An 11571-nucleotide genomic window follows, 5' to 3' on the forward strand; every position below is an offset into this window, starting at 1 on the left:
CTCTTCTTCCCCCACACAGAATCTGACATCCCCCACAAGTACTGATTGAAAAATTAAAAATACTTGCCTTGCCCCAGTCCCCCTATTCACTTTTCTGCATGCAGCATGTGGACTGAGACTCATGCAGCATTCACTTGAATTCGAGACACCAGGTGGGGTAATCGCAATGTTGTTCTGCTCTGTCCCCTTCAATTCACGGCCGTACACCACTGTTACCATCCCTTTGGCTGACCCAGTCTGTGGAACAGAGAGCAACAAAGGGCAGGATATGGCTCGTGGCTATTTTGACAAAGTCTGCACTAGACATACAGTATATGACTGGATACTACAATGTTTTTGTTTTTTTTCTGCTGTTGTGTGTTTTGTTTTGTTATGCTATGGATGTTTCTTAACAAAAGAATGGCTAAATTTCATATTAAAACTCTGTAAAACAAGTTATAACTAATAACCTATTAAGAATTTCCCTGAAATATTTTGTGTATGTTTGTTTTGTTTTTCATGTAAACAGTGACTCATATATATCTTTTACATAAATTTAATTTCTACATTTTTAAAATTGTTTGCTTCAGTAATTTATCCTAATATATTTTTTTTTTTTCTCCTATGTTTTTTACATTTGTTCACGGACTCCTCTTCATCTGCCTGGACGACCTACTTCATTTGAAGATTGCTGTGTTCACTGTATCTTAGCTTGCTTATTTTGTGAGTTTGTCACACTCTGCAACATAGTATTAGGACAGGCTTCTTGCGGAATCTGTACTTCTGAAGCCTGTTGTTGCTGTTGTGGAGAAGAGATGGGAGATGACTGCAACTGCCCTTGTGATATGGATTGTGGAATAATGGACGCCTGTTGTGAATCTTCAGATTGCTTGGAAATCTGCATGGAATGCTGTGGAATTTGCTTTCCTTCATGAAGCTAATTATGACTTTTATCTTCAAAAACTGGAGTTTATATTTTAAATTGAAAGTGACTTAAAGATTTATCGAACTCCTCCTTTTTGCACTGCTATTTTTTATTTTATTATGCAATATACTGGAGATCAAATTTGAAAAACTATAAACAGGTGAGAAAGTATTATTATGCTGCCATTAGAATTACAGAGGTATTCCAGTCTTGGCAAGTGTTAGTTTGGTTACGACGTTATCTGATCGTGGAGGTCCAAATGTTCCCATGTAGCGTATTTTTGGTGCATTTTATTACTATAGGCCTTTATGGGGCACCAAAAAACAACTCTTAAAAATAAAGGTAGTCGTGTTTTTAAGTGCAGAAACAAAAGTTTTTTGGTGCCGAAAAAATGAATTAAAATGTTGATGTCTGCACCAAAAAACACCATAAATAAAGAACAAAAGTATAAAAAAAATGAAGCAAAAACATTCACAAATTTTCCATTTATTATTCTGTGGATATCTGCATAAGAAAAAACATATCCATGTTCAAGTGAATTCCAGTAGGTTCACAGACCTGCACTCACACTGGGCAGATAGTAAATAAATTAAGTGTGATTCCTTTTGAATTTCTACTTGCTGTTGGTCCTAGGAATCGGACCACCATCTATAGGGGATATCAATAACTGCAATAACTGAAAGATGGAGATCTGATTTGAGGCAGAGTTGAAGTGTCAACAATTTATGGATTTCAAAAACAAATGCAATCTTGTGTTAATTTTATTATCAATCCATTGTTGTATTCTAGCAGTATCATTTGCTTTAACTCGTGAACAATGATTTGTATGGTCCCATACAAGCGTTTATATTATTTTGGTTTTAGACAAAGATCAAAACTGAACCTTTTTTCTTTTTGTGCAATTTTAGGCTGTGTATAAGCAGTGTGTACTAATCTGCCTAGCTCCTTTCCTAGGAGCCCATTAACCTTATAAGATTTGATGTCGTGATCTGAGAGGCTACCAACAGCTTTAAGACTTGGGCTACATTTATAGTACAAGCATAAACAAAAGTTTGCTATTTGTATTTGCCACTAAATTATCCATTTTTTATTTAGGAAAATATTTATCAACATTTATTTTAATTACGGAAAGGGGCTTTCCAGTCTTGGGACAAAAGCATGTAGTCACTCTATCAGACTGCCAAAATGTGTCAGCATGCGGGGATATTTGTATATTTGCAGGAACTGCCAAACTACAATCAGCCAACTTCAATTCTCTTCTATTGAGAGAAGCTGACCATGTCTAGTCGACATGTAGGCGCAAGAATGCAAATCATATATGTGCGATCACAAGACTGCGCACTCACACCATGGATACGAGGGAATCGTGGGAGAATGTGCAGTGCATGCTGTGACAATTATGCAGTCTTATTGCATAGAATGGCTACAAATTTTTGGCTCAAGCCTGGAAAATCCCTTCAAAGGGAATCTGTCTGCAGTTTTGATCCTGCTAAATAGGAGAAGGTGTAGTGTTTTTTTTTTTTTTTTAACTTTTTTTTTTTCTTTTCTTTACTGTTTAAGCAGCATCATGAATGAATCAGTAATTTTATTCTGGTGTGTGCTGTTCCCACAAGTCATTCTGTGTCTTTCCTACAACTAAAATGCTTCCAGATCTCTGTTGTAAACCATCCACAACTCTTTCCTTTTGCTCTTGAGGAACAGCTAAAGTGGGCTACAGGTTGAATCCTACAGTCATCATTCAAGAGCATAAGGGGAGTTGGGGAGAGATTACTGTAGAGTGCACATCAGCTTTAAAGATTGCAGGGAAACCAATTGCCAGAGCATTACATGGAATTACTAATCTACGATTTCTCATCCTGTTGCAGCCAAAATTTACCTACCTAAAATAATGTTTAAACGACTCTATAAGTTTCCTGTGTAGCACTGGCCACAGTTTTGAGTCAGGAGAGGTTAACAGACTTTGATTAAATGTGGCAAGCCCCCCCCTATAAATCTATAAAGCATAGCTCTGTCAGTGGTACCATCTGAGTGACAGTTTTTGAAGATTTAGATGGAATTCCCAATGTAGTGTTCAATGTAGACCACAGTATGAATGTAAACCTGGCTCCAAACAGCCAAGTGTTTCTAGTGCATGGAACTTACAGTGGTGCTTGAAAGCTTAAGAACCGTTCATAATTTTCCATATTTCTCCATAAATTTGACCTAACACTACATCTGATATTCACTATTACTCCCATATTCAAGATGTCATCCCCATCAGCCTTCATCATTACCAACACAAAGTGTCACCCGGTAGGTAGGTTGTCAGAGTGCAGTGGCTGCCTCTTGTGTTGACATGATGCTGGACTAGGGGTGTTTGAGCAGGCCAACTTGTGAACAGATGGCCATATGTTCCAAGTAGGATTGTTATCTGCTGCTTCTGTCATTGAGAAAGCCTCCCGTCAATGTGACATCCACTCCCCTTTTGGAGTCCACTAATACGTCTGGAGTCTGGTCCATATCTGCGTCATCTAAAGGAGAACAACAACTGCTAAGTTGGTGACTTCCATTTTCTCATAAACTTTTAGCCTATTGACTTGGTAGGTCTGTTCTCAAACACCTGCTCGATCCAGGGCCACATTGTAGTAAGCATTCCTGCATTCCTGGTAATAGTTAATTGACTCATCCACATGGCTTGAAGCTTGTGTTTGCATACAATTACTAGTACTAGAACCTTCTTTTCACAGGTAAATTCTCAGAGTCTGGCAGTATGGATGTAACATTTGTTGTTGCCTTTCTTAAGCATCTAAATTCCTGTGGACTAAGGCTGTGAAGTATCTCATCTTTTCCCTAACTTTTGGACATAATCCAGAAAGCCAACCTCTTCTCTGTGGAAGGTGCCCACCCAACTCTCTCATACCAATTCTGAAGGCCCTTGTGCTTTGCATCCATACAGCAATCTGAAGGGCGAGAAGATGGTAGAATCCTGCGGCACCTCCTGGTAGGCAAAGAGGAGCTGCTGCAGGTTTTTCTCCCAATTTTTCCCCTTTAACTCCATGACTTGGCTAATGAGCAGTTTGAGCATTCTGTTGAAGCACTCACACAACCCGTTAGGTCACGACTCTAGCCAGCAGCACCCCGCTTTTGCCCCCCACTGAGAGAAAGTAGCAGCAAGGTTAGGAATTCAACTGAGCACAATGAGGTATGGGGCCAGGTGACTTCTAAACAAGTTCGTAGACTCAATATTTGGTAGTGGAGCAATTTTGTAATCTACCAGCTGGAACCATGGTCTCTAGGCTTAAGTCCTGTGGATTCACACCAGTGACAGAAGTAGTCTTCTTTTTATATCCCAAAGCTCCCATTTCAGGGCATTATGTCCCACAGGATGGGGCGCAGACAAAAATGATTGTTCTCTCAATTAATTAGACTACATAATTGTCCTCCAAATTATGTAAACTAGCACAACACAGGGGGTTGATGCAATCACCAGGCATTCCACAAGTTAGCATACAAAAAGGTATCAGAAAAGTCTCACACGAAACAATGGCCCATGTTTTTTTACTCACCAAACAAAGGAACAATACAGCTGGCATAATTAAGAATAGTTCACCCCACATAATTGGCCACATTCCTTTTTGATATGTATTTGTTTCAATATTCAAGTCCTAAAAGTCCATAGAAAGCCAAGTCAAGCAAATGAATCTAAAATATTAGACATTGTAATTGGGAAGAATTATCCAAGATCAATAGAACAAGTCTGTGTGTAACAAAAGCATGTGAACTTTTGCTTTTAGTAACTGGTGTGACTTCCCCCATTGTGCAGCCATAAATGCATCTAATCAATTTAACGCATTCCTCCTTACAAAACAGCTTCAACTTTATGTTGGTGAATTTCCTTCCTTGAACTGCTTGCTTTCGATACTTCCACACAGTTGTATAGGATTAATGTCAGGACTTTTGACTGAGCCATTGCAAAATCGTATTCTTCTTTAACCATTTTTTTGTAGAGCAGCTTATTTGCTTTGGGTTATTTTCTAGCTGCATGACCCATGTTCTCTTCGAATTCAGCTTTTGGACAAATCTGACATTTTCTTTTATTATGTGCTGGTTTAATTCAGAATTTATGTACCCATTAATGATAGCAGACCCAATCTGTCCTGGCTCAAATTTAGCAAAGAGACACAAACCATGATACTCCCAACACCATTTTTCATGTTGGGTTTTTTTTTTCCTCCAAACATGACACTTCTTAGTTAAAGTAAAAAAAAAAACCCATTTTGGTCTCGTATGTCCACAAAGTTGGGAACAGACTGAAATGTCTTTTTTGGAGAGCAGTGTTTTTTTTTTTTTTCCTCCTTTCAATCCTACCATACATACCATTATTGTCTAGTGTCCTCCTGATGGTGGACTCATGAACTTTAATAATAGTTAAGTTGAGAGCAGATTTGTGTATTTACCTTGGGTTAGTTTATGAGCTTGATTATTTATCATTTGTCCTAATCTCTGTTCTGATCTTGGAATGATCTTTTGTTACTGAAGCACTCCTCTATATGGTCATAATGGACTTGTTTCTCCACGTATATAAATGGTCTGTGGATTGTTGGACTCCAGTTGGGTTCTTTTAGGTCCTCAGAAATGCTCTTTGATCATGACCTAATACACTTCACAAACATGTAAAGATCAAACTTTGATAGATTCCTGTTCTTTCAATAAAATAGGTCACCTACTCTCACCTAATTATCATCTCATTTATTGGAAACGCCAGACTCTAATTTCACCTTCAAAGTCTCTACTAATCCCAAATGTTCTCATAGTTTTACCACTTTAAGTCATGTAATATTTTATCATTTTCCCTATTTGAAAAGTCTATTATTTTTGACTGATTTGCTGGATTTGATTCTCATGATCTCAAACTGCATCAGATTGTTAAGCAAGTCCTAATTGTAGATAAAGTTCATGCAGAAATATAGAAAATGCTAAATGGTTCTCAGACTTTCCAGCAGCACTGTATCTAAGTGTTTTCTGAAATTCATCCATGTTAATTTAATTTGTATTATGCTTATTTTACTTGGATGCAGTCTTTAAGTGACAATTTTGTATTAGATGGTACGCAATAAGATCATATCAACAATGTCTGTGAGTTAAGATGGGGGAAGAGGAGACTGTGGAGAAGGAGTGCAATCGGGTCTTATCTGGTATAACGGTAGAGAAGAAAAAATGAATGCACTCACCTATAGGGGTTGTGTAAGTCACAACTCCTATAAAGATGTGGTGGTATGGTGAATAGCCTCAGCTCTACAAGATAAGATTCAATATTAGTGTAGAAAGACAGGGCTCATGCCGCGCTTATCACCATTCAAGGAGCGGATTATTTTAATTATTTTTATCCTTTATTCGAAAAGCATAAATAGGTCTACGCATTTCAAGGCTCTCAGCCCCCTTCCTCAGGACAATTTTTCCTGAGGAAGGGGGCTGAGACCCTTGAAACACCTAGACCTGTATATGCTTTTTGAATAAAGGACATGGATTAAAAGCATCCGCTTCAATGGTGATGAGCGCGGCATGAGACCCGTCTTTATACACTAATATTGTGACTTAAGATGGACAGAGATCTCACCAGATTTTTCCCAAGTAAAACTTTTCATACACTAGAGATTTTGGACATCTGATAAGGTTCATTTAGACTACTTTCCACCAACCGTAGCTGTGTTTTTGTGATACGAATAAACGTGACAAATGCTGGCCAATGTATGATAACAGCTGGCCTGCTGTGTTAAATTTTTGGTTCTGTGATTTGAAATGACGTTCTTGCCAAACAGCTCTGCATTTCATCAGCAGAGATTGGCAATATGTCGTATTAATGTATGGGTATACCATCCAAAACAACAGCTTTCAAATTTCAACCATGAACGATAAGTCATTAAAAAAAAATTAATGGGAAGCTTAACTCTGCTTCTTAACCTGTCATTAATAATCTGCCTTTGGATAATATAATAACATTCTGCAGAATAGCTGTAGTCAATAAAACATATATATTCCTTGTTGGACAGTTTGCAATATAGCCAGTTTAGCCACTGGAAATAAGTACATGGGAAAACTGCAATTCTTGAGGGCTGTGAACTCCATGGTGAATGGGGAGCTCTTTTTTTATAACTTAAAGAGACATATATTTAGCGTAAAAGTAGAAATTGGGTTTCACTAAATGTTTTGCACAATTTTCCTTATATAGTCTATGTATTTTATGCTGACTGCGAAGTGGAGTTAACTGAGAATCTGCCAGTTTTTCTGGCTGTAGAGTTTATAACTTATAGCTGTGTCAAAAAAAAGCCCCAGAGGCCAATATAAAAATTTCATGATTTCTAAATTTTATTTTTTATTAAAATTATGATTTGGGGAAAACAAAGATTGACGTTTTCTTCTAACATACATTTGACACAAGAACCTGCTTTAAACAATGCAATGTAATTTTTTGGAGCTTCAAAAAACTGTATTTTATTCAAACACTTTCCTATAGGCTAAAACATGTCAAATATATCTGAGTAAAAAATAAAAGCCACAGGAAAAAAAATGGAAAAAAAACTAGTTATGGTGCTTAAATAAAAAAATTAAATAAAATAGCCACAAAATGTGTGTGAAAAAACTGAAAATCTATCTCACCCAATCTTTAAATCCAAGTCTAGGCAGTGCCCACAAATTGGATGACCACGGGTTTATGCCAAATCCCACCTGAGCACCTGTCATAGTATGAATTCTCTTAGACCTGAGCTTACAGGTAGGGTACAGTTGGTGGTTACCACATAGGTTACAATTCGAGAGTGATGGGGCAAAAGCTGGATTTTTAGTTTTCCCCATATAATGGAGGGAACATTATTTTTCCAAAATAAGGATAAAAATAATTTGCTCAAATCAGAGATGTTGTTTGGTGCATTTCTAAATCTCCATTTACGACGTGAATTTTTTGTACATAAACTTGAACAAAACATAAGGTACTGTGCTGTTTGGAAGTGTTCATAGTCACTACTTATATCATGTTTAGATTTTTAACAATTCGATCTGCTCTTTAGGAGATACGGTAAATACAAGAACATCGGTAAGATTATCTCTGTCCCATTGCCTCTGAAGATTCTCAGTTTTTTCTCTACATGATTGCCTATTAATTACATGCAGTGTTAGATGAGAAGAATTCTCTATGAAAGTAGAGGGACTTCAAAGAGCTATATATTTTACTTCTTAGTATGGTTTTCTTATTATCTACTTCCTTATCATAACAAAGGTCTGCCTTTGATATTGGTAGAAAAAAATATATAGATAGGGGGGTTCTCATTTCTTTGTCTGTGCCAAAACGATCTTGAAAGATTGCACAAGGTGTTTTTTATAGTAAGGTTAAAAAAATCTCATATTGATATTTGATATGATATATATAAGCCTTAACTTCTTACTGGTTTAGGGATATCCTGTAATGCAGATGTCAATATGTATTTGTTACTGTCTTTTTGTTTCGCAGTTTAAACATGTAAGAGCTGATACTTATTACTGTAAATATACAAATATTAGAGTCCCATGTTCCTTCTGAAATAAAGCGGTTACAGTTAATCTGAAATGGTAAATGACATGGGATTTATTTCTAATTAGCTTGTATTATGCTAGTATTCTGCACTAGAATTATTATCAAGTGTGTTATAAATATCTCTGCAGCAGAGAACACATATACTAAATACTTTTGTTCATATTTCATGTGTGCTTTCTTGTCTGGATAAGGTGTATTAAGTAATACACACAGAACTAACATCCTAGTGAGCAGAACAAAATTTAACAATGTGAAAATGTATCTCTTTAACATAGATCCAGATCTGACGAACTAGCTACATTTAATGTTTTTATTATAATTATTGTTTGTTTTTGTTTCAGATACTTTAATATCGCATCAGATATTCTATACTAAAACGATACATTGAGTTGTTTCCGTTAACTGGATTTATGTGATTTTAAAAATAAAGAATTTTATTTTAACTATTGGATTATGTTGTTGTGCGTCCTTTTACTTGGATTGCATGACTTTGCGGTGGACATATAAAATAAATAGATTTTACATTATGCCGCTCCTACCTTTACATTAGCCTGTGAATGCTCTCTGTGTAGTAGAGATGACTCATGCAGTGATATTAATGAAAGAATACAGTTAGAAACTAGTTGCTAAATCATTTTGTGTAATTTTGAGAAAAAATAAAAATGAGATGTTAGGCAATTGTGTGTTTCCACATTATTTCAAAACTTAACCTTCAATAATGAAAAAAATTGTGCAATTCCCGATATTCTATTCTTCCTGCTGTTTTGTAGATGGTATCCTATGTGTCTTCTCTACTTGGGGTTAATCCCTTTCCTTTTAGGACCCTGCAGATATCTTCACTTTTCACCTGTTAATAATAATCACTTCCCTTTGTGTCCTTAAATACCCACATTTCCCCTTGGTGTTTGCTGGTGATTGTTATGTTCCTATACAGGCATTGGATGCAAACAGTCTGATGAAACGTTGTTTGCTGTTCCTTTCCCTGAATCTTCAGGAGATAAGTTATTTATTCACTTCTCCCTGTTTGTGCTCCCTGCGTCTTCTTTAGAGCTTAGTGTGGTTGGCTATGCACTTTTCCCATCTGTTCCTTACCCAGGGCCCAGTTAAGTGTGAGCCAGGGCCAGGTATCCTGCTCGGTGCATAGGTGCGAAACCTGTCTAGGGTGATCAGGGGAGCCAAGGGCCAGTGGAAGGTATGGCCAAGAGTCACCATCTCCCCCCTTCCCTGGACACAGGGTTTTCCTTCCCTGTCGCTGTACACATGGTAATTCCCCATACCTAGCATAATAGTATATTTTACATAATATCCTGTCCTCGGCAGTAGATATACATCACAAGATATCTGAGGCCACTGATGGCTTTCAGTGATGATTTGTAAAGGAATCCAGCTCACTCACATCTGACCTCACCGCGCCTCAGACTCGGATCCGGCCCTGCCCTGGCCGCACAGCAACAAAATGAAGAAAAACGATCATAACCATTTATTATATGGTTATGATTAAGGGTGTTAAGCCAGAAACGCGTTAACCACGACCATATGCCTTGTCTGAACTGCACTGAATAAATCACCTGGTCACTCAGCTGGATCGTTTTTCTTCATTTTGTTTCAGTGATGATGTCCGCTTTAAATAGGTTTCTTAAGAATTCACTTGTGATTTTTATAACATTAGGGCAGTTTTTATTGAAAAAAAACCCCTTATATTTAGAATTAGGATTGTTTTATTACAATCAGGATGGACAACCCTTTAAATACATAATTTATTTCAGTGTTAGTAAACATTACTAATATTACAATTGTAATGTTTTGATGCAGCAGCTGAGTATCCTAGATTCTTTTTCTATACATGTCATCCAAGCAAAAAAAGTTCACCAGAATCCCTAAAAAGGTGAAAAATGTATTGAAAATCCTTCATGTCTCAAACCATGTATCAGCCTATGCAAAGGACAATTTTCTTGGTCATGCCATATATCTGTGCTAGAAACCTTTTTATATTGAATCACAGAAAAAATGCTAATAATTTTTTAGAGTTGTCTGCGTAGTCCATATAGAATAGCAATTGACTTTTAGGTAACCCTCTCTGCATATCTAACATTTTCTAAATCCTATCTCACATTGATATCATTCAGCAAGAATCTGAAATGAAAATGTTTTCATAGCTTTGAAATGTATAATGTATCAGCTTGTTAAAAAAAACAGAGGTGCACTTGGGGCAGAACTCTTGTTGGACTAATTAGAACCAATGAAAAAGTTAGGCTAACCTGAAGAAGATGTACATATCTCATTTTTTGCAGACGTATTAGAGTTGCAACTAGACATCCATTGCCAGGAATGCTATGGTCTATGGTTCAAGTACTGTGATCCAAATGAAGAGCACAAAGGTGGACTATGCTCAGTGCTGCTGAGGAAATGAGTAGAGATTTTTTTTTTTTTTTATCAATTTCATGAATTTCATGAATCTTACAATGGTGCACCATGCAATGTACTTAAGATTTCAAAATGCTTAGAAACACCAAAAACAGGAAACAGTAACAGTGTTATGGTTGTAAATATCTCTCAATATGTGCATTTTAAGGTACTATTAGTACTGATTTTTAATAATTTTTGTAATATAGTAGCATGCAAAAGTTTTGGCACCCCCTTTGGCAAGTATCACAGCTTGTAAACACTTTTTGTAGTCAGCCATGAGTCTTTCACTTCTTGTTTTGAGGGATTTACATCCATTAATCTTTGGAAAAGTCTTTGAGACAAAGACAAAGATTTTCAATGGTGTTCAGATCTATGGGAAAAGATAGTTGAACTGTATAAAACGGAAAGGGATACAAAAAGATATCCAAGGAATTGATAATGCTAGTCAGTAGTGTTCAAACTCTGATTAACAAATGGAAAATTGGGGGCTCTGTAAAAACCAAATTACGATCAGGTAGACCAACAAAAATTTCGGCCACAACTGCCATGAAAATTGTTGAGGGTGCAAAGAATAACCCACAAACATCAGCTGAAATACAGGATTCACTGAAAACTAGCGGTGTGGCTGTTTCAAGATGCACAATAAGGAAGCACTTGAAGAAAAATGGGCTGCATGGTCAAGTCTCCAGAAGAAAGCCATTACCCCATAAATACC

General features: G+C 36.7%; 1 protein-coding gene across 5 annotated transcripts in view; it reads left to right on the top strand.

Moving 5' to 3' along the window:
* MDFIC (MyoD family inhibitor domain containing) overlaps positions 1–8901 on the top strand; it is a 217121-nt gene extending 208220 nt beyond the window's left edge. For 2 of the 5 annotated variants that reach the window (XM_075345029.1, XM_075345027.1), the window contains exon 6: positions 667–746. Coding sequence is in view for 1 of the 5 variants with exons in the window: in XM_075345030.1 (XP_075201145.1) it covers positions 667–914 (248 nt within the window). In the remaining 4 variants the exon portion in view is untranslated. Of the gene's footprint in view, positions 1–666 lie in introns of all 5 variants that reach the window. The other 3 variants (XR_012753038.1, XM_075345028.1, XM_075345030.1) reach the window with 3 other exon arrangements.
* The last annotated feature ends 2670 nt before the right edge of the window (positions 8902–11571 follow it).

Source organism: Anomaloglossus baeobatrachus, chromosome 4 (genome assembly GCF_048569485.1).
Source record: "Anomaloglossus baeobatrachus isolate aAnoBae1 chromosome 4, aAnoBae1.hap1, whole genome shotgun sequence".
Classification (NCBI taxonomy): Eukaryota; Metazoa; Chordata; class Amphibia; order Anura; family Aromobatidae; genus Anomaloglossus; species Anomaloglossus baeobatrachus.